This window comes from Notothenia rossii (genome assembly GCF_949606895.1).
Source record: "Notothenia rossii genome assembly, chromosome: 7".
Lineage (NCBI taxonomy): Eukaryota > Metazoa > Chordata > Actinopteri > Perciformes > Nototheniidae > Notothenia > Notothenia rossii.
Window position 1 is genome coordinate 7,856,042 of NC_136905.1, and position 24,062 is coordinate 7,880,103.

A 24,062-nucleotide genomic window follows, 5' to 3' on the forward strand; every position below is an offset into this window, starting at 1 on the left:
GCCTATCATATGAAAAGCTGAGAGTCCACAGATTCTATTGGTATAAGTTTCATCCCTGTGCGATCCAAACTCACTGTTCTGTATGATAAATAAAAGAACACTGTACCTTGAAAATCTATAGCGGGTACATTTTACCCGTTGGCGGTTTTAGGTATACAGTGACCTCTGGCGGTTCTAGTGTTAAATGGAGCGCGATTTCCGCCAAAGATTTGGGAAATTGGTCCGTGCGCAAAGCATTGTGGGGATTTTAAGACCGCGGAGGATACACATGTGCAGCCTCGAAATTTCTCGCTACGAAGGACGCCAGGCTCGGTAGAATTCCAAGTATCCTGCACATTGGAACAGTCCTTCGGCGGGACTCGATGAGCAGCATCCTTGAAATAGTGGCTCTGGAGGCTTCCTCGACATTGAGAAACACCCAAGGTTTCTATTTTCCCTTCCCTCATAAGTCTGTGTTTTTAAGTATGTGGTTGGTGTGAGGTGGTTTTTTTTAGCTTGTAATGCTTCTGTTTATTACAGGAAATTATGTTTAGTGTCTGGTTCCCTTTTATCGGGTTTGTCCCATCTCCATTTTATCTTATGACTACTTGTTTTTACAAACCTTTTGGTAATACACTGAATTGAATTGAACTTTTAAGTTTTTCAACCATGCATAATCAAGGTTTGTCATTTATCAATGGAAAGCATATCTACAAATGAGGCAATGGTTTGTAGGGGAGACCGGGTACAGTTGAAACACGGGTTGGTTGTAACACCCTCAATATCTCCAATCATAAACAAGCTAGAGTGATTACACTCACTCTGCACATGCGCAGTTAGATGGTAAGATCGCCGAAATAAAAAGGAGCCACCTTTGAATATCTCACGTAAGTTATCAGCAAAAGTGTGTTTCTGAGGTCAAATATTAACTAAAATAATATGATGTATTTTTTGGATACTGTCTTGAGTTCAAAATGTCTAGGAATCCAAACTAGTATTATTAGAATCACTGTTTTGTAAGCTACAAATATAGCTAGCTAAATATGGGTCAAGCCAGCAATCAGGCAGGTTCACAGGGGGTGAAGCAAGACTGGTGGTTCTGGGACGGTTGTAACGGGACGGTTGTAAAATGGCACATTTACAATGATGGCTCATTTGCTTGAATGATCAATTGTTCATTCAAGCATTGATTGGTGTGCATTGTCCCTGTAAAAATAAACAGAATTAAATACTGTACAGTAGGCATAAAGTGTGTGTGTGTGTTTACACTATGCCAAGTATCAGACAGAGGAAGACCGAAGGGGAGTGCCACTTGCTCTGCTGCAGGTGGCCTCAGGTGAAGTTCAGGAGGGCAAATCATTCAGGGAAGTGTCAAAGTCCCTGGATATATGCCATGTCACCCTGTACCGGTTCCATAAGAAGAGGCTGAGGTTGGAGAGTCAGGGATCACACACACCCCCAAGAGTAGGCTACTGGACTCCAAAGAAGGTGTTCAAGTTCTGTTCATTGTTCATTGTTTGTTGGAGGATGTGTGAAATCCCATTTAAAATCTTGTTGCCTTAGAATTTGACAGCTTTCCCTATTTTTTGTCATATAGCGTGAAAAAGGGTAACCGTTATTAAGATATTACAACTGTGCCTGCATGGGTTACAACTGTCCCTGTACACAAGGACAGTTGTAACAGTTGAGTTTAAAAAAAAAATACATTTTCCAACCTGTACTTATTCCATAAAAACATCTTAAAGACATTGTTTCAGTAGCTGACATATTGATAATGCATAATGTAGCAAAATGGCTATCCAATTGTAAATGGTTTTTTACTTATTGGGGAAAAGCCCCAAAAGTGTTGCAACTATCCCTGGTCTACCTACTGATTAGATGTACAAAGAGAAAATGAAAGAACAACGAAGAACACAAACAAACAATAAAAAGGTTTTATTGTCCCGACTCATGTGACATAATGACACTGACCTTCAAAAAACGTACAAAAACTCACCTCTTCAAACTGGCTTTTAATGTGTGATTGTTGTTTTGATGCTTGATTTTAATGTGATTTTTACTATATTTAATTGTTGTCCTTTGCTTTTTTTACTACCTCTGTAAAGCGACTTTGAGCACCTGTAAAAGCGCTTACAAAATAAAGGTTTTTATTATTATAAACACAAAGCTACGGTGTAGAAATGGCAATGAAATTCTTCTGACCTGAGCTCCTCCAACAATGCAACATGTATAATAAAATACAAAATAAAAAGTAGTGCAAACAGTCTATATGCATGTCAATGGAGTATGGGATACAAGAACAGAATATGAAATTAAATGTGAATTAAGACAAGATTGCAATATATATATAATATACAGTTGTGTATTCGTATTACCACCTTTGTTGTTGACTGTATCGTCTTTAGGCCTCATGAGAACGCATGGTACAGGATTCGAGGTCTACTTTCTGAGAGCGCAGTTGAAGAGCCAGCCCACAGAGATCTGGGGTAGACGTTGGCCTAAAACTTTCCAAACTGCACATTTCTCTTCACTTCTCTTCCGCTCTCTACGGGTTTTTGCAACCTTGCGCTCTTGTTTTCGTTGCAGGGAAGCACAGGAGACGCGGCTCTGCTTCACATTCAAGGTAGGAACAAGACATACAGTTTCATCGTGTCAAATGTAATTCAATTGTATTAATGTTCTGAAACGGCTATACAGTTATGTATCGATGCTGCTATTTTGTATTATTACCATGTCCTAAATACTTGGGTATTCTACTCTTAATCTTGCACCTTTCTGAAATGTTATGTATTTGTACTGATATGTCTGTAATTTTCATTTTCTTAATGTTTTATGAGTACACTTGGCATATTTAATAATAATAATAATAATAATAACTTTATTTGTATAGCACCTTTCCTACAGGGGATTGCAGTTCAAAGTGCTTTACATTAGTAAGAAATAAGAAATACAATCAGTGTAAAACAATCAGCAAGAGCAAAGCATAAAGTGGGATAAAATAATAAAAAATAAAAACATGGAGAATAAAACATAGAGAAATAGTGTAATGTCAATCACAGAGAATAGTGCAGTATAATGGTGTATAATCAGTCAAATGCTTTGGTAAAGAGATTTTTTTTTAAGCTGCCTTTTAAAAATGCCTAACGTATTGGCTTCCCTAATAATGTTGGGTAACGTGTTCCACAGTTTTGGGCCGTAGTGACCTCTAATAGACCTGCATCTGATGATCACAGTGTTCTGGCGGGTGTGTAGTTTATTAGAGAGTCAGCAATGTGGCTGGGGCCTTGTCCATTTAGAGCTTTGTATGTGAGGAGAAGCACCTTCAAATCGATTTTAAAAGTTACAGGAAGCCAGTGTCGAGTAGCTAAGACAGGACTAATGTGTTCCCTCCTTTTGGTATTCGTTAGTAGTCTAGCTGCAGAGTTTTGAACGAGCTATTTCATGTTTTTACATTTTTTTTTTACATAATATCTTTTTTCAAATGCAACACAAAACAGCTCAGACATGACATGAAAAGTAAGGTACGTAGATAACAATAAGAAATAAAAAACACTGCACAATGTAGGGATCCCCAACCTCTACCATTCTCAATAACAAAATTAAGTTAGATAGTAGTAATTATCAAAAATAAATAGACAAATACAGATGACAAGGTTACAGGAAAACATAAAAACAGTCAAATCCAAAGTGCATAGGAGCGCTAGGCTGAAGGAGGAAAGCCTCGTAATATGGAAGATGACAGTGTTGGTCCAATATAGTCCAAGTAAGGGAGCCAAACGTTCTGGAAAGCATCCACTGAAGAGAGAAGCATACAAGAGATGTATTTGTTAGGAGTGCACTCCATTACAAGGTCATGCCACCATTTCTTTGTTGGAGCAGCCTCCTTGATCCAAAACATAAAAAAAAAATTCTAGCTGCAAAAGTCAATAAACGAAATAGCCTCTTGTGTTTGATATTTGTAATGTGGAAGTAGAAGGCACATAGGGTTTTACTCTATTGGAACAATATTTCATGTTTTAAGTGTTCATTAATGTCCCCGCCAAATAAACAAATAATTACAAATATAAAAAGACGCCTTAATGTGGTCGAAACTCACCGTAATGATGGATTTTAATTGTATGTTTATTGACTATTTCATAGTTTGATAATGCCTTTCACGTGTGTCTCTTGAATCGTGCATTTTTTTATTATTGTTAGAAATGATGAATTGTATTAGACTAGATTAAAGAGAAAGAAAATGCGTGCACCTATGATGTAATCTAGTAGCGTGAATAACTAAAGTCAATCTGATTTAAGGGGAAAATATCCTTTATGATCACAATGTATATTTTACAGTTCAGTAAGTGAGGAGAAATATATCACTTTTTAGATGAGTTATTATGCAGGTGTCTAAATTATTTAATGGCTTATTATCTCGGCGGATTGTAATTGCTGCAGCTATCTAAAATAACTTCAATAAAATGATATAATTTGTGGCTTTAAAATGAGAATTGATCAGAAAATGTTGAGTTTTGTTTCACTTTGCTGAATTTATGAACATTTTTAAAACCATGAAACATTAAAGCAGGGGTGTCAAACTCAAATACACAGTGGGCCAAAATAAAAAAAATGTGTACTAGTCGAGGGCCGGACTGGTTCAATGTTTATTGCAAAACGTATTGAAATGAACTTATTGCACATATTAAACCTGGAACTAACAAAGCTTAAATGATTGCCTATAAAAACAACATTAAACATTAAATAATCAGTTGCATTCATTTCTTATGGCTCTACCTGCAGAGTCATTTCTTATGATTACATTTTCCCACAGGCCAACAGCAGCTTCAAAAAAACAATTCCCCTCAAAGAACAAACCAAACCTGCCCTGTTGTCTCAAGAAAGAAAGTGCAGAAGGAAACATCCATTAAACTCAGGTTGCTGCTCTGTGATGCTAGTTCAGATACTTGGCATCTCATCTTGGGTGCAAGGTCATCAATGTTTGGGCTCTGAGCTGAGGAGACCCTCAGGATGGAGTGAAGGTGTGCGTGTGGGCCAGATCTAATAGTAATTAGAAATTATCATGCGGGCCGAAATTAAATCCACCAAGGGCCTGATTTGGCCCCCGGGCCTTGAGTTTGACACATGAAACATTAAAGGATACAGAGTGAAACAAAAAATGAAAGATTTATCAGGAGTTCTGTTCTCAGATATATTTACAGCGAAGCACCTTTACATGCATTATTGAAAGCGTTAATTAAATGCAAACGAGCCTAACATATGCTGGAGTTTTCCCACTGACATTTGCTTCAGGTTTTTACTGTGCAAGAGAAAAGAAAGCATTTTTAATTCAACAGAACGAGAGAGGAAGGAAGTCGAGAACTCACGCTCGGTGGTTAGGGATCTCGTGTTTTTCATCTCACACAGAAGCAGTGTGTGGTATCTCAAACCTGGAAATGTTCCAGATCGTGAAGCAATGCATTAAATCTCTTCTCAAATACTTTTGTCTTGACTTTCTTTTTCTTTTTTTGCCATTTTTACCCCTTAGGTTCAACACTCAGTCAGAATGAAGACGATCGTTTGCTTTGGGATCGGTGAGTGAAAATACGTCTACTACTAAAAGATCTTTATAAATGATCCATTAAAATAAGGTAGTGGGTGAATATGTCATATCCTAAATACACTTAATTGTTGGGGACTTTTAAAGAAGTGTCTTTCTGAAATGTCTTTATTATTTTCCCTTTGTTATATATCTCTGCTTATAATATATTTGACCTATTTCAAACCAATGTTTCGACTCTTAAAAATAATGCTTTGGGACCATTTAGTAGTTTTAAAAAAAAAGTATTTGGTTAGTGTGAGGTGTTTTTTAGTTTTTAATATAATACATGAAATCAATCTTATTCTAGAACACTTTGTAATATATATTGTAATTACTTTATATTCAGTGTCCGGGCCCGTTTCCGGGTTTGTGCCATCTCTCACATCTCCATTTTATCTTATGATTGTACTCGTGTTTTCAAACTTTCTGGTAAAAGACTGAATTGAATTGAAGGCAACGTATATAAAATGTGCCAATTTATTTACAAGACACTTTTAATATATCTTTAAAAAATATGTTTCACTTCCTTAACCTGATAAATGATCCACCATGCAGTCTCCAAGGCAAGGCCAGTTTATTTATACAGCACCTTTCAACACAAGGCAATTCAAATGAAAGACATCAAGAGCCTTAAGAAGCATACCGTATTATGAAATGGCATTTAAAAACACACATTTAAAAGCAAAGCGTGAATACAAGTTACAGTGCTAAAAGCAGCGGCAAAAAGAAAAGTCTTCAGCCTGGATTTAAAAGTTTGGTGGTGTGTGAGTGTACATTAGACTGAGTGTGTGAGTGTACATCAGACTGAGTGTGTGAGTGTTCATCAGACTGAGTGTGTGAGTGTACATCAGACTGAGTGTGTGAGTGTACATCAGACTGAGTGTGTGAGTGTACATCAGACTGAGTGTGTGTGTGTGTGTGTACATCAGACTGAGTGTGTGTTCTCTCTGCAGTGATGTGTGTGTACATCAGACTGAATGTGTGTGTGTACATCAGACTGACTGTGTGTGTGTTCATCAGACTGAATGTGTGTGTGTACATCAGACTGAGTGTGTGTGTGTGTGTACATCAGACTGACTGTGTGTGTGTACATCAGACTGACTGTGTGTGTGTGTGTGTGTACATCAGACTGAGTGTGTGTTCTCTCTGCAGTGATGTGTGTGTACATCAGACTGAATGTGTGTGTGTACATCAGACTGAGTGTGTGTGTGTGTGTGTACATCAGACTGACTGTGTGTGTGTGTGTGTACATCAGACTGAGTGTGTGTTCTCTCTGCAGTGCTGTATTCGCTCTGCGCTGCAGGTGAAGTATTGGTCGGTAAGCCGGGGCAGAAGGTCCTCCTGCAGTGCGGGATCCCCTCCTTCAGTCACAACGTGGAGTGGCGTCACGGCACGGACATGATCTTTAACAAACCTAAGAAAGGATTCAAGCGCAATGGTACAAACACACAGACTGTTTTAAAACATCCAAACAGTTGGTTAGACTTTATCTTCAGCCGGTGGGGAAATGTATTTTAGTACATGTACTCAAATAGTGTATACAATTATGATGTACTTTACTTTATTTATAAAAATAAAAGATACAATTCAACTTTCTGTACATTCACAAGCTACCCATAGATATTTAAAGTATTTAAAATGAGGTCTGCCTGAACCAGCAGTGACTTTAAAGTGATGTAGAAAATACTGCATTCTGTATTTTAACTAAGTATTTTCACTATTAATCCATAGTTTTTAATTCATTGCATGTATTTGATAACTTCAGTCATTTTGCAGATTTAGATTAATAATAAAAATAAGAATAAAATACATTAGAATAAAATACAAAATAAGATATACTGAATTAAGGCTATTATTATTATTATTATATATATTATTATTATTATTATTATTATTATTATTATTATTATTATTATATATTCACAAGCCCTGAATTAATTGTTGAAGGAATTCCAATGAGCTCTAAAATAACCAGCTTTAAGATTAAAGTGATGTTTGAACGTTTTGAAATAGATCATTCTGCACAGTGGCACTTTTTGGTACTTTAAGTTTGATTCAATGATAATACTTTAGTACTTTTACTTCAGTAAGATTATCAATATAGTACTTAAGAATAAGACTTTATTTGCCACTGCTTGCAGCACAAAATATGTTGTTTTTTAAATGTTGTTGTTGCTGATTTAATGTATTTCCTGATCAGGGAAAAGTGCTATAGTGTCGAGATCGAGGGATTACGGGGAAACAAACTTGCAGATCTCAAATTTGAAGGAAGAAGACGCCGGAAAGTTCACGTGCATAGTAGACGGGAAAAGACAAGAACACACGCTGCTCATGTTCTCAGGTGAGCAGGAAGACATAATGCTTTTGCAAATACTATTCGGCATTGCATATACAGTATGTAGGAGAGTTCGCCTCTACAACCACAAATGTAAATTCTATATGAAAGAATCTCATTTAATAAAAAATTTAAATTAAAAAAAATGGTGTTAGAAGAGAGAAGTCAAAAATAAATAATGCACAATTTATTATTAAAGGGGCCCTATTCTGCTGATGTTCAGGTGTAGTGTCTCTACTTTAAAGAGTCCTCTCCTCCTGATGTTCAGGTGTATATCAGTATGTAGTGTCTCTACTTTAAAGAGTCCTCTCCTGCTGATGTTCAAGTGTATATCAGTATGTAGTGTCTCTACTTTAAAGAGTCCTCTCCTGCTGATGTTCAGGTGTATATCAGTATGTAGTGTCTCTACTTTAAAGAGTCCTCTCCTGCTGATGTTCAAGTGTATATCAGTATGTAGTGTCTCTACTTTAAAGAGTCCTCTCCTGCTGATGTTCAGGTGTATATCAGTATGTAGTGTCTCTACTTTAAAGAGTCCTCTCCTGCTGATGTTCAGGTGTATATCAGTATGTAGTGTCTCTACTTTAAAGAGTCCTCTGCTGCTGATGTTCAGGTGTATATCAGTATGTAGTATCTCTACTTTAAAGAGTCCTCTCCTGCTGATGTTCAGGTGTATATCAGTTTGTAGTGTCTCTACTTTAAAGAGTCCTCTCCTGCTGATGTTCAGGTGTATATCAGTATGTAGTGTCTCTACTTTAAAGAGTCCTCTCCTGCTGATGTTCAGGTGTATATCAGTTTGTAGTGTCTCTACTTTAAAGAGTCCTCTCCTGCTGATGTTCAAGTGTATATCAGTATGTAGTGTCTCTACTTTAAAGAGTCCTCTCCTGCTGATGTTCAGGTGTATATCAGTATGTAGTGTCTCTACTTTAAAGAGTCCTCTCCTGCTCATGTTAAGGTGTATATCAGTATGTAGTGTCTCTACTTTAAAGAGTCCTCTCCTGCTGATGTTCAGGTGTATATCAGTATGTAGTGTCTCTACTTTAAAGAGTCCTCTCCTGCTGATGTTCAGGTGTATATCAGTATGTAGTGTCTCTACTTTAAAGAGTCCTCTCCTGCTGATGTTCAGGTGTATATCAGTATTTAGTGTCTCTACTGGGACATGTCTCCATGCTTTAATGTTCAAAAAGCTCTTTATTGTTCTCATACTGCCTGTGCTGCAGCACCTCTTTTCACCCTCTGTCTGAAACCAGAGATCAGTCTGCTCTGATTTGAGCCTTTCAGACCATTTACATGCTCAAAAACCTAAAGAACACACTGAGGAAAGGGAGTGTAACGATGTCGCAGAAGTGCATACACATATGAACCTAAATTATTATATGTCCTCTTTAAAATGACCTCTGCCTTTACCCCTTTTAAAATGGAAGTGGGGCACATTATTGCATTATTAATTAATATTCAATAACATAATAATCCGTAATGAATAGACTGCTTTAACTTATCCTCCATAGGTTACACATGTTTTCACAGTACATGTTTGCTTCACTGTCATGTCATAAGGGTATGTGAAGCATGTGTGCCTGGTAATTGTATAAAAAGTGCTTGATAAATAAGGTTGAGTTAACGATGTTGTAATTCTCCCTGTATCTCTCCATCAGTCTCAGCCGACCCCCCCGGTGAGCTGCAGGTGGGAGCAGAGGTTTCGCTGCAGTGTGGGGTCAGAGGTCAAGACTCGGCGTCGCAGCAGTGGAAGAGTCCAAACGGACAAAAACACCCAGAAACCGTTCGTATTGAATCTGTTTCCCTCTCTGACGCTGGGACCTGGGAGTGTCTGTACTCTCATGGAGGGGTGGAGTACAAGGAGAACCTCGTCATCAAAGTTAAAGGTGGGTCACTGATAGAGATGGCAAAAGTACACACATCCTTTACTGAAGTAGAAGTACAGATACTCGTGTTTTAAAATACTCTGGTAAAAGTAGAAGTACTGACTAAACTTCTTTACTCAAGTCAAAGTAAAGAGGCTTTGAAATGTACTTCAGTAAAAAGTATCCATAACTAGCAGCTGTTTTAAAGAGTACCTGACCCCCCTTTATATTAATAGAACAATAATGTCATTGTTAGCTAATGAATGTTTCCATGCTGAACAACGGCAACATGACAACATTTCCATTGGTCCCTCTTCTTTAGAGAAGACCAGGAAATGATGGATACACGGATCGTGTTCAAATCAATAGGCACGCAATGACTCTAAATAATAATGATCACGCCACCAAACACACATTCAAACTAAAGGAACCAGCCTGTTTGGAAAATGAGAGAAGTAGAAAGTACAGGTATTTGGGTTCAAAATGTAAGAAGTAGAAAGTACAGGTATTTGTGTTAGAAATGTAAGAAGTAGAAAGTACAGGTATTTGTGTTAGAAATGTAAGAAGTAAAAGTTAAAAGTCGTCAGAAAAATAAGTAGTGGAGTAAAGTACTGAAACCAGAAACATGTACCGGTACTTAAGAACAGTAACGAAGTATTTGTACTCCACTTCTTCCCACCTCTGGTCACTGGCTGTGTCACCTCTATGTGGTTTTAACCAACCAAACACTGGGGACAAACGTGCTGTTTCTTTGCTTTCAGAGCCTGAAGCAGCTGCCTCTACCCAGAAACCTGAGTCAACTCCCATCCACGGTAAACTTTCTTGTCTAAAAGCACACACATTAACCAAAGTTGTTCTTCACGGCCTCGTTGACTGTGTTAGGAATTCTCATTGAGTAATGTACACTGATTGGCTTTAGAGGACTAGTTAACCTGTTGAAAAAAGTTAACTGTATGTTTCACTTCTTTGATATCGTTGTTGGGGGGAAAAGCTGGAAATACCTCGGAACGTTTAGTTAACGCTAGGGTGAGTTACTTTTATCAGCTATATGTGTTGAAATTCTCTTCACATCCTGACAGCGTTCACTAAATCAAATAAACAGCAACAAATTCAATTTCTTTATCTGTTGCAGGATTCATTTAATTTAATTTGGCCTGAATGTTTTTACTTTGTGTCAGAGGCGTTGTCCACGAGATGCAAGCATTACAACTTTGGGTACCAACAACAGCCATTGTGTTGTTTACTTTCATAGTGATAATTTGAGGAAGTGTAATAGATTAAAGATACTGTAACTAGTTAGCCTGTTAAAGGTGAAATGCAGCTAGGGGGAGGGGCTTAGATTTAAGCCTAAAGGAGGGGCTGTCAGTGTGGCCGACTTGACATTTTTGCAAGATTTAGCTATTGTTGGAGCTAGTGCTGCTAACACTAGGCAGCGTTTAAAAATGTCACAATCTACTGGACTCATCCTAGCTATTCCAGCACTGATTTCTTTCTGTCAAACTTGTAACTTTAATATAACTTGAATTAATATGGGAGCAGAGCATCTGAATTCGTGTTTTATTCTACACTATTCTAGTAACTGTACTACAAGGACATTTTCTTAGGAACCTCAAACTCTTACAATTCCAAAAAAATGTAATACTAGGAAACACTTTATATTAAGGTACACTTATTCGCCATTAACTATTTGTAATTAGCATATTAGAGACAAACTACTAGCTTATTTTTTATGAACAAGACTTCACTTTAAAATAGAGAACATATTATCAGTTAGAAATACCACATTTATTGTTATTTTGACACGATTAACACTTGTAGTTTAATTTCTTGTTACATAAGAATAGACCATATTTGTTAAGTGTTATGAGAGAGTGCCTTATTAGGCCCATATTGAGCATATTAAGACCAAAACTCATCCTTACCATGGTCCTTACTTACAATAAATAAGCACTTATTAGAGTGTTATTGAGGAAAAACTCTTAACTAATGGCCTATTACTTGTAGAATATGGTCATATAGAATAAGGCATTAATACGTGTTTTATAGGGGAACACTTAAAACATCTCAAGCGAGTTTGTCGTGTGTGTGTGTGTGTGTGTGTGTGTGTGTGTGTGTGTGTGTGTGTGTGTGTGTGTTTGTGTTTGTGTGTGAAGGGTGGCATGTGGGAGGGGGGAGGGGAGGTTTTGGTCAGTGTTTGTTTGTTTTGAAAAAATTAGTGGGGATGAAGTATTATTTGGTACAATCTCATTTGGGTCAGGTTTTGTTGCCGGTTAATTTCTTGGTGTCATGAAGTCTTGAATGTAATGTCCTTTTACCCTCACTCATCCTGTTAAAAATAAAATTATACAAGATAAATAAGTGTTTTATAATGACTAATAAAGAGCCAATAAACTGCTAATACGCATGTAAATGAACAACTAGTTGATGGTGAATACGTGTACCTTAATATAAAGTGTTACTAATTTCTATTACCAGGATCTTTTCCCCAAAATCCACCCGGTGTTTCCCAGTCTCCCTCCGTCACCTCTCTGCTGCTGGGGCTCCAGTGGTGGGTGTGGGTCGCAGTGGGAGTGGGCCTCCTAGTTGTGTTTCTCCTGGTGGTCTTGGTCATTGTCTTGGTCAAGAGGATCAAAAGAAGGAAGGTGAGTGAACAGAATCATCCAGGGAATCCTCCGCAATAGAAACTGTGGTATTATTATTATTATTTAATCGTTTATTTGGTAGGGACGAGGCACATTAATGAACACTTAAAACCACAAATGTGCCAAGCGTAAATATGCCGGATTTAGCTTTGAGCTACTTTTCATCCGCAGTCCCTCACATTATAAAACATTTAAGAAAATGACATTTACAAACATAGCAAATACAAATACATGAAATGCAAGAAAAGAGCAAGAGCAGAATACACAAGTATTTATGACATGGCCATAGGGTGGTGCAGTGACGCGTCCTAAAACCCGGAAGCAAGTTCCTTCCAGTTCCCTGGACAAAAACCCAATTCAATTTCTCCATAACATTTTGGAATATAGCTGGAAATAAGGTCTGTGGTTGACACACATTTAAGAGACGGATCACGTTTTGTTCAGTCGGATAATCTCCACATGTCTACCCAGGGCCGTCCCCCCCTACAGGCCGATCATCATGCAGACTACGTGGGGCCTCGCCTTGCGGAGGGGGCCTCACCTTGCGGAGGGGGCCTCACCTTGCGGAGGGGGCCTCATCTTAAGGAGGGTGCCTCATCTTAAGGAGGGTGCCTCAACTGCCGCGCACCTATGCGGCGCATTTAGTGTGGCGCGGCACGGTTTCCACTAGCACCCCCCCCCCGTTGACGCTCGGAAACAGAGGGCCTCATTATATAACTTTGCGTGGGGCCTCATGTTGGCCAGCCCTAACCCCTAACCCTAACTGGCTCTGTGTCTACCCTACTTTTATAATTTTCTAATCGTAAATCTAGTCGCCAGAAGCAAAATGCTAACGTTATGCTATAAACGAACTACAGCCGAGTCCAGCAGCACGACTTCTACGTCACGCCAACTTCAGATCCATATTTAAAAATACAGATTCTAAATGGTACAAGTTGAAGCGTTTGTTTAAACAGTTTGCAGGAGGCAGGTACTTGCTTTCAAGCTGAACACGGCAAACTAACTTAGAGGAGTGTTTACGTGTTCGGTGTAATGACGTACAACGGCCTCCACAACTTCTGTAGTCCTATTCAGCCACTTGTTAACAACCATCGTTTCTCAGACACGTGATCTCTTCAGTAATCACCAGTGGGGTCACTGCTGATGTTTTTAATGTCGTAGAACAAAACGTGATCCGTCTCTTAAATGTGTCTCAACCACAGACATTATTTCAAGCTATTTTTCAAAATCCTATGGAGAAATTGCTTTGCTTTTTGTCGAAGGAACCGGACGTGGTAAAAATGCTAACTCACTTCCGGGTTTTAGGACGCGTCACTCACAATTCAATACAATATAACAGCATTGATACATAAAGTGCAAGAGAGAGGAGATACCCCTGTGTTAAAGTGCATTTAGCAGTGATTGCACGTCTGTTTGTTTCTCAACCATTCTTTGAGTTGACCTTTAAAACTATTGAGAGTGGGGCAATCCCGTGTCTCCGTTGGGAGGCTATTCCACAATGAGCTGCCTTTAACGGAGAGGACATTTTGTCCGAAAGTGGTCCGTCTGCGGTGGACCTCACAGTCTTTTTAAAGGTGTTTCGATTGTAACCTTTAAGAAATACACTCCTGAATTCTTGATTAAATTATGTTTTGAAGTTTAGGATAAAGTGTTTTTTAATACTGATAGATAAGTAACTTGGGGTTATCAGGTCACCCTCTTCCTGAAACCCCCCTCACTGTATATGTCTTTGAGTTTTACAGCCTGGTCCAGAGGGGGTTTTATGACATGCATCTGGTTTATAGTCGCATTCTTAAAACAACCACTCACTTATTATTAGAAGGAGCCGTGTTTACAATCATTACAGATCTTTAAGAGCACTTTATTTTAAGGTACACATATTCACCATCAACTAGTTGTTCATTAACATGCATATTAGCAGTTTATTGGCTCTTTGTTAGTCATTATAAAACACTTATTAATGCCTTGTTCTACATGACCATATTCTACAAGTGCTAGGCCATTAGTTGAGAGTGTGTCCTCAATAACCCTCTGTTAAGTGCTTATTTATTGTAAGTAAGGACGTTGTTGTACATGACTTTGGGTCTTACTATGCTCAATATGGGCCTAATAGGGCACTCTCTCATAACACCTAACAAATATGGTCTGTTCTTATGTAACAAGACATGAAACTACAAGTGTTAATCGTGTCAAAATAACTCAAAATGTGGTATTTCTATCACAGAATATGTTCCCTATTTTAAAGTGAAGTCTTGTTCAAAACCAATAAGCTAGTATTTTGACTATGTTAACTAGTTGATGGTGAATATATGTACCTTAATCTAAAGTGTTATACAAATATTGTGCATGTATTGCCTTACTCATCGCTCTCTAGACACAATAGCCGCTTTCACACCGGAGTGCTTTTCCCACTTTAGTTCCGATATAGTTCCGAAATGTCGCGTTCACACCAAAAAGAGCCGGAACTAAAATGAGTCCATGAGAACCTTTTTACCCCCTTTTCCGTCCCTGCTAGAGAGCAGGGACTCTCATGCGGCTCTCTGGTGAGAAAAGACCTATATTTCTGATTGGCTGGGCGGATTGCAAACCACGCCCCGTAAAACTAAAAAAAAGTGTTGTGAAGCCACCATTTTATTATCCTCGCATTAGCATTATTAGCATTAGCATTAGTCCAGCGCAGAAACGCAGAGAGACTAATTTATGGCAACACAAAATAAAACATGGGAGCGGTGGAGATGAGGAGGTGTCGGCGTTCTGGCGATTTACTCGGAATCCTACTGAAGCCAGTCCCCAACTCCGGGGACTTCCGGCCGGGGATTTTGGGCGGCAATATACGCCGTGACGTCAGTGGCTTCATTTGCCTAATCCACCCCCAGGGACTTATTCCGGTGTGAACGCGATCTGTACTTAGTTCATCAGAACTAAAGAGTTCTCATGAACCTTTGTGGGAAAAGTACTGCGGTGTGAAAGCGCCTAATAAGTCTTCACGTGCGTCTTTGTAGATTGAAATTATTCGGTGGGATGAAGGCGGATATATTACAGAGACAAACAACAGAAATTAAAATGTGATTTTCCTCTTTTTTTTCCCGCTGCAGAGAAGATATCTAAAGATGAAAATGGGCCGCATGCGTCTGCAGCCCAAGGAGTACTGCCATTGTGAGCGGTAAATGTTCCTAACTTCTATCTACAGTCAAAAACACATTACTTTATCCACCCCCCCCCCCCCCCTCTCTTTCCAGTAATCTCTGTTCCCTCTGCAGATTCTTTCTAATAGACTCTATTCACTTTACATTAATGACTGTTTGACCTTCGCTTTCTCTGTGCCTTTCTCACCAAGTGCCTTTTCATTATCGTGTCGTAATTAGTGTGCAAACTTCTCCTCTTTCCTCTCTTTATCGCAGGCCAGCAGCTGCAGAAAAAACCGCGGCAAGGACGTCGGAGAGAAGCCGAAAGCCCCCCCTCCCGCAGCCGCTGCTAATGTAGAGACATGAAAGTCGGATGGAAGAAAGGCGAGGAAGAAGTGAGAGCAAGGGGAAGAAGAGAGCGTGAAAGTGTGAATACGGCATGAATGTAAATGGGCTTTTGAATGCTCGAGATTAAAATAAAAATGTAATGATATGGCCACTCACTTTGAGCGTTCTTCACCAAATATAACCAGTGAAGTGAATGCAAATGGAATCCTCCACCGCAGGGGGAACAGCAGCTTGTGTTGGACTCTAATGCAGCACATTCCCGTGTTGAATAATGAGCCGCGTTCACACCGCAGTACTTTTCCCACTTTAGTTCCGATATAGTTCCGAAATGTCGCGTTCACACCAAAAAGAGCCGGAACTAAAATTAATTCATGAGAACCTTTTTACCCCCTTTTCCGTCCCTGCTAGAGAGCAGGGACTCTCATGCGGCTCTTTTGTGAGAAAAGAGCTATATTTCTGATTGGCTGGGCGGATTGCAAACCACGCCCCGTAAAACTCAAAAAAAGTGTTGTGAAGCCACCATTTTATTATCCTCGCATTAGCATTATTAGCATTAGCCCAGCGCAGAAGCGCAGAGAGTAATTTATGGCAACACAAAATAAAACATGGGAGCGGTGGAGATGAGGAGGTGTCGGCGTTCTGGCGATTGTTTGCGGCCTGCCAAAGCAGAAGAAGGAGTGACGTCAGCGGCTTCATTTGCCTAATTATTCCGGTGTGAACGCGATCTGTACTTAGTTCATCATAAGTACAGATCGAACCTTTGTGGGAAAAGTAATGCGGTGTGAAAGCGCCTCTTGAATGCAGCATTGTCAATTTATAAAGCGCTTTTTATTGTAAAAGTCACGCAGCTTTCTTGTGTTTCTGTGTATTTGATCAATCCTGTTTGTCTTTGCTTCTGTAGTTTGTAAATAAAAAGATTAGATGTCAAGGTTCAAGGCTTTTATTGTCATGTGTGCATATAGCTACAGTGTAATTGTGACAATGAAAATCTTAGGTCACAGGCTCCTCCAACAATGCAACACAATAAACAGATATTAGTGCAAGTAAATACAATGAAATAGAATATAATAGAAATTGTGCAGTATAGTCTATATTCAAGTAATTTGAATATTGATATTTCAGGCAGACAACTCACGTGTTTCTTAATATGTTTATTAGAAGCAGCATATAGTTTGAGTTTGGCGTCTAGGCTCGGGCCTCATCACTCCACAGATGTACAAAGAACATTGAGTGATGATTAGATAACTATCCCCCGAGCCTACAGGTGGAAGCTGGGGTGGAGCTGGGTGGTGGCGGGGCAGGCGAGCAGCAGCAACATGAAACACAGCAGCGGGAAAGTGAACGCAGCAATAGCAAGTGAACACAGCAGCAGGAACATGAACGTAGCAATAGCAAGTGAACACAGCAGCAGGAACATGAACGTAGCAATAGCAAGTGAACACAGCAGCAGGAACATGAACGTAGCAATAGCAAGTGAACACAGCAGCAGGAACATGAACGTAGCAATAGCAAGTGAACACAGCAGCAGGAACATGAACGTAGCAATAGCAAGTGAACACAGCAGCAGGAACATGAACGCAGCAATAGCAAGTGAACACAGCAGCAGGAACATGAACGTACAGTAGCAATATCAAGTGAACACAGCAGTGGCAGCAGCAGCATAGCGAGGCAGAGGCAGGAAGACCTGGCAGCTTAAATAGAGCGGCATGTTTAGGAGAATGTGTTTGGTTGGTTGTCGTAGGAACGAGGTGCGTCACGTGTTAATGTATCATTGGTGCTCGAGTTGACTGCCTGAACTAGCTCGCAGGCTTCGCCCCATATATAAGTGGCAAACAGATGAATGTTATGGATGTTCTTTCAAAAGTTCAGGTGTTTAACAATCTTAATTCAAGTGTAGGAGGATTTCTATTATAAGTGAGATAAAATCACAAAGCGGTGGATGTGCATTTTGTCCCGTGAATCCATTTAAAACAATGTGAGTAATGCAGACTGCCAGTAACAATACAACCTACTGTAAAAGGCTTTAAAGTAAAACAAATGTCAGGGTTATACCGTCTTCAACATAACATCAAACATTATATTAACTTATTTATTCTCTTTTAATATGCTTTACAGTATGCTTGCATTGCTTGGAAAGCTCTGAATTCCCCAGAACTGGTGCAGTAAATGCAGCTGTCAACACTAAGTAGTGTAACGCTGCAAACACCTGTCTCACCACCAACGACATATACTGTACACATATTGGTATATAATCAGGAGTGAAAACAATAGATTGTTAGGGAACTCTGCATTTTGTAACACAAACCTACATAATAAATATTGTATATATATTTATCTGCATAGTGTGTGCAACAAGGTAAGGAGTCAGTTTACTGTAGATTCCTGATTTAAGAAAATTGTCCTTGTTATGATCATGCCAATAAAGCATAATGAGTTTAGGTGTGTGTGTGTGTGTGTGTGTGTGTGTGTGTGTGTGTGTGTGTGTGTGTGTGTGTGTGTGTGTGTGTGTGTGTGTGTGTGTGTGTGTGTGTGTGTGTGTGTGTGTGTGTGTGTGTGTGTGTGTGTGTGTGCAATGGAGAGGGCATCTTGTGTGTGTGTGTGTGTGTGTGTGTGTGTGTGTGTGTGTGTGTGTGTGTGTGTGTGTGTGTGTGTGTGTGTGTGTGTGTGTGTGTGTGTGTGTGTGTGTGTGTGTGTGTGTGTGTGTGTGTGTGTGTGTGTGTGTGTGTGCAATGGAGAGGGCATCTTGTGTGTGTGTGTGTGTGTGTGGGTGCGTGTGCGTGTGCGTGTGTGTGTGTGAGAGAGATAGAGAGAGTAAACTAATCTTGTAATGTAAATGTAATCCATTTTGTACATGACAGAAAAGGATGGGATCATAGTGGTGTCTGACTTCCTGTGTGTGTGTGTGTGTGTGTGTGTGTGTGTGTGTGTGTGTGTGTGTGTGTGTGTGTGTGTGTGTGTGTGCGCATGTGTGCGTGTGCGTGTGTGTGTGTGTGTGTGTGTGTGTGTGTGTGTGTGTGTGTGTGTGTGTGTGTGTGTGTGTGTGTGTGTGTGAGAGAGAGAGACGGGGAGAGAAAAAGCCACCTGCAGTGAGTACAAAATGTCAGAGCTGAACTCATCGCTGCAGTGAGAACATCACATGTGAGTACTCCTAGACAAACAACTATATCTACTAAACTGCTCTAACCTCTAACTTGTTAAGAAGCTGAATTGAGGGACATTTTGAAAAAGAAGGGAGATGCGCTAATCAGGACATGAAAATGTCTGTCTGTCTTCGAGGGTCATAATAATTTCTACGAATACTGATAAAAGCAGTTTTAGACAGCGGAGGAATATAAAAATGTCTCTGAGGAAAGAGATGGAGCACCTGGACTGTTTTTGGCTTCATTTTAAAACTCTTCGTCTCATTATCCACACACTGATTGTTTTGTCTTGGCCTTGGTTTGCTTTCATCTGTCTTGTTTGTATTTTTGCCACAAATAATGTCAAATAATGCCAAAAATACGACGAGCCAGAATATCTCCCATGCTCTGGAAGAAAGCCTGGGGATGTTTGTTTGATAGAAACACAGATGGGATGGACTCAGTCAAACAATGCGGGATGAGAAGTCATTTCAATGTATCAGCGTTGATGTACGGACTTCACCTTTATGGAGCTTTTACCGTATTCTTTGTGTTTTGCAACCACCCTGAGAAGGATTTCAAAATCTTAAATCGTTCCTGCCAAAAATAGAAGTCTCAGTTTTTTTAAGTATGAAGATGTAAACTTGTGCAATACCTTGAGCAACATGTTGTCATTGGGCAATCAATGGGCTTCTAGATAAGCAAGTGGAACATAAACTTAATCTAATGGAAGACGTTTCTGGAAATATGATAAGTATTAAACCAAAGATTGTGAAACTTTCATCTAGATCTCGTTCCTGTTAGCTGTCAGGGTCTGTTGTCGCTGAGCGGTGCAGATTAGTGGCCTGCTATTACAAATCTGTCATTTAAAGAATACGGAAATATTAGGAACAAGAACATTATATTATCATCATTAGGGTCATTATATTTGTTCTAATTTATTTTAGTTGAGGCCTTAATAGTGTATTTTTAATATGTCTATTAATGAATGAATAACAGTTTACTTTACCATAAACACAACACGCGCATATCGCAGTCCACATACCGTATACAGTAAAGCGTATATGAACATAAATTAACTCGAATCAATCAATCAAATTGTCAAAAAACGAATCAACCGTGGCAGCTTAACGCAGGAGTTATATAACTAGTATTACAAAAACAAAATGTCTGTTTTTATTAAGTCTAATGAAACATTTAGAGTCCATGTTTGGTTGGTGTTTTGCTTAATTGTGTCATATCAAGTTTGTCAACTAATCGTGATTAAAGGTAAGGTGTTAATTAGCAATATGGGATTTTAAGAAACAACTTTGCGAACTGATAATGTTATTCAGTCCCAAATGTTTCGAGCGACCTGAAAGCCTAAGAACAGTTGGTGCAAACAGTCTGGACATTATTAACATGTGACCCTAAATAAGCAAATGTTAAACATTATAATACAGAGCCGTTAATTATTCCTCAACAAAATGTCTGATTACATAATTGAGGTAAATATTAAACGGTTATACGTTGACGCGCGGTTCAAGACACACGGTCAGTTGAACTTGTGTCGTGCTGATAATCTCACTCACTCCCGTTTTGCACATTTTAACGTTATGCTCCTTTGTGCAACTAAAGATTGGACCTTAACCATTAACTTCTATTTCTACGTTGACATGTTTCTTGTAAATCAACCGTGAAGTCTTAGTAGAAGGGAAGACATATTTTAGTTGTGTTTCTCTTTGTTCCTGCACATTTGATTGGAATTGTAAAATGAAAATGACCTTTAATTCATGTTCAATTAACTCTTTCCTGACACTTTAAGTTGTGGTATAGGCTAACGGTTAAAGTCTGTGACCAACAAATACTAGCAGACACTTCTTCCCTTCAGTCCTGTACTGAAGCCATCGGTATAATCTGACTAGGCCTGTCAATAACTATTACCACGTCTGGCCATAAAACATAAAAACGTTGTATTACAGACGTTGAAACGTACAGCAGACACAGTTTGCCTGACAGCACCTCCGAACACTGAGGAGGCTTAATATCTGTGTTGTATTTGAACCCCAGTGTGCTGGAGCCATAATGACCGACTTCTCCTTATAGATTAAGAAATAAGAAGTCCCGTACTTCTCTCTCTGTCAACATTCATATTTAATGACTCAATGAGTGTTTTCTGCCTCTTCTGGAGGCGACTACCACGCTGTGTTTCCCTCACTCTGTTATAAATATATAGAGATAGATCCTCTGTTTCTCTGGGGGAGTTTTCTTATGAGACAACAGGATTCCCTTTTCATGGCTATTACTCAGTTTTCAATCGTTCAAAGTGAAACTGAAATATCGGAATATATCAGTGAGTGTCCCCCCCTGTATTCAGAGGTGGGAGAAGTACTCAGATCTAGTACTGGAGTAAAAGTAGAAGTACTCAGATCTTGTTCTTGAGTTAAAGTAGAAGTACTCAGATCTTGTACTTAAGTAAAAGTAGAAGTACTCAGATCTTGTACTTAAGTAAAAGTAGAAGTACCAGAGTGTAGGAATACTCGGTGACAAGTGCTGCTATCAAAATGTTACTCAAGTAAAAGTACAAAAGTATCAGCTTCAAGATATACTTAAAGTACTTCCCACCGCTGCTTGTATTTCACCAATCCAGCACCTGAGTAAATAATGACGTACAGTAAATAAAGTTTGCTTAAAGTGAATATTAACACAAGTTTAACAAAGACGTAAACACCTGATTTAATGCATTTGCTGCCAACGTGCAACTTGAATGTTAACCTGCTGAAGAACACGTTCCCATGAGTAGAGTAAAGAACATTGAGCCATGACATGTAACATAATGGTAATGGTTAGCAGTTGTTTTGTTTTAAGGGCAAATATCCCCTACTACAGTGTATATAAGTCTCTAATGAGGGACATATATTTTTAGCTGAGGTTGTGCTGATTTCTGAGATGTGTAAACTTGGTTATACTGAAAAGAAATCACAAAGGCAAAACACACACATATACAAACACGGAAATGTCCCATGTGGGTCTCAGAAGCTGCTAGTTGTGTGCAGCTGCGTATGTCCGATACTCTTTAAGCGATAAGATTTAATACACTGCAACCGCTCTCAGAGAGGAAGGCGGGTCAAGTGACCCAAAACATCTTGAAATGTCTCTTAACTTCCTAAACCAGGGACAAAAAGTGCCCGGAAGATTTTGAGAACAATACAAAAAGTATACCAACATTTTCCAGGCAAAGCTCTACATAAAACCTTCATTTCATAATTCTTTAATTTCTATTTCTGACACGTACTCACACGAACTAAAAAACATAGAGACTCCTGGAGCTGTACTGAATTGAGCACGTGTTTTCCTTCTACTCACCCAAAGAGCACTAGTGGAGTTTAATTTAATTTAATTCATGCTCAGAATGTTTGTTGGTCTACATTTTGTGGATGAAATAAAACATAATTACTTTTCTTTTTAAAAGTGCCTCCAAATGTTTATAACGGCAACATGTTTTAGACGGTTAAAGCAAAATATTCCTGCCAATTAATTTTTTTTTTACTGCGATTTGTTTCCCACACGTGCAACCATACTGTGCGTCTAATGCTGGCTCACAATGAATAATTTAATTTTCTAATTAATGTCAGACTCCTGGATTTATGTAATGCAGCAGTTTTTAAGCAGCAGATGTGAAATTCATCACATTTGCAAACAAACGTTGAGGCTGCTGAGAGACAGATTACCCTTGATACTTTTTGTAGTATAAGTAACTGTATCCGCTCAGATTTATACATACATTACATTACATGTCACTTGTTAGACACTTTTATCCAAAGCCACTAACATACTCAATACTGTGGGCAATCCCCACAGGAGCCATTTGGGGTGAAGTGTCTCAGGGACACAACGACATGCTGACTGCAGTGGGGTTTGAACCTGTGCTCCCCTGATCCGAACGCACTAGTCCACTACGCCACACGCCTCCCTATTACTGTGAACAAATTCATTTAGGGAATCTCTTTTGCCTTTTTTTGATTGAAGACAATTTAGATGTGCAAGCATTGGTCAAAGAAATATTCAGATCCTTTAGTAAAAGAACTAATACTACGCTTTGAAAATACTTAATCACAAGTAAAAGCCATGCAGATGTTATCAGCTAAATGAACTTGAAGTCAGCCTGTTGGTGTTTTGATGATGTCTGATTTCTTTGGACTATTTCTGATTGATTGAGTTGCATTTTTCAGCCGATCCCAGAGACATCTTTTATTTAGCTGAAGAAGTGAATAATTTCCCTGAAAGACGCTCTTAATCCTCTGGTTTATCTCAAACATTCAGAATCTTGTTTGTTTGTGTTACGGAAAAATAAGTACAGTCATCTAACAATTACCTCTAAACAAGCTCTAAGATATTTGCTTCTGAGATGAAGAGTATACGGGGGGGGGGGGGGAAATACAAAAAAAACACCACGAAAGTACGACAAATGTGTTCTTAAATACTGAGTAATTATACTTGATTACACACCACCACTGCTATGAAATGCCAACTTAACTATAAGCGCCCAAGATAATGCAATATTATGTTTAGTTTAAGTTCATTTCAGAGGTTTTATTTAACCTTTAGTCTCATTGACATTAAACATCTCTGGCCAAGCAGCAGTTACAGACAAACAAGGACGTATCAGAAACACTATCATCTACAGACGGAGCTGCTGCTTCTCTGTCGTTATTTACTTCTACTTTTGTAATGATCAACTGCACTGACAAACACATGTACAAGAACTTATTTATTTGTTTTTGTATTTGTATGGTAATGTTACATAGTTTTATAAGCCTGTTCTATGTATCATAGGTCCAATTCTTAGTCACTTTATATAGTATATATTAAATGTTGTTAGCTTGTATTGTCAAATGACACTTATACTGTCTGTTATGTGTGATTGCACCTTTGGGAATACTTGGAATTTCGCTGTACTCTGTGTAGTGACAATAAAGGAATCTAATATAATCTAATAATTAATAAGGAATTTAAATCTGTTCAGAGAGAGCAGCACACTGAGTTCATATCGCAGCTTTTTCCAAGCAAACAGCGTAACCAAAAGTCCTTTTTCTCC

General features: G+C 38.9%; 1 protein-coding gene across 1 annotated transcript; it reads left to right on the forward strand.

Moving 5' to 3' along the window:
• The first annotated feature begins 844 nt into the window (after positions 1-844).
• On the forward strand, positions 845-16,794 carry cd4-2.1 (CD4-2 molecule, tandem duplicate 1). The gene is made up of 11 exons (XM_079693878.1): positions 845-866; positions 2,385-2,465; positions 2,566-2,602; positions 5,504-5,549; positions 6,837-6,995; positions 7,758-7,898; positions 9,545-9,772; positions 10,513-10,563; positions 12,227-12,393; positions 15,489-15,556; positions 15,795-16,794. Exons 4-11 carry the CDS (start codon positions 5,522-5,524, stop codon positions 15,874-15,876), a joined length of 924 nt encoding a protein of 307 aa, XP_079550004.1. The 5' UTR covers positions 845-866; positions 2,385-2,465; positions 2,566-2,602; positions 5,504-5,521; the 3' UTR covers positions 15,877-16,794.
• Positions 16,795-24,062: the final 7,268 nt, after the last annotated feature.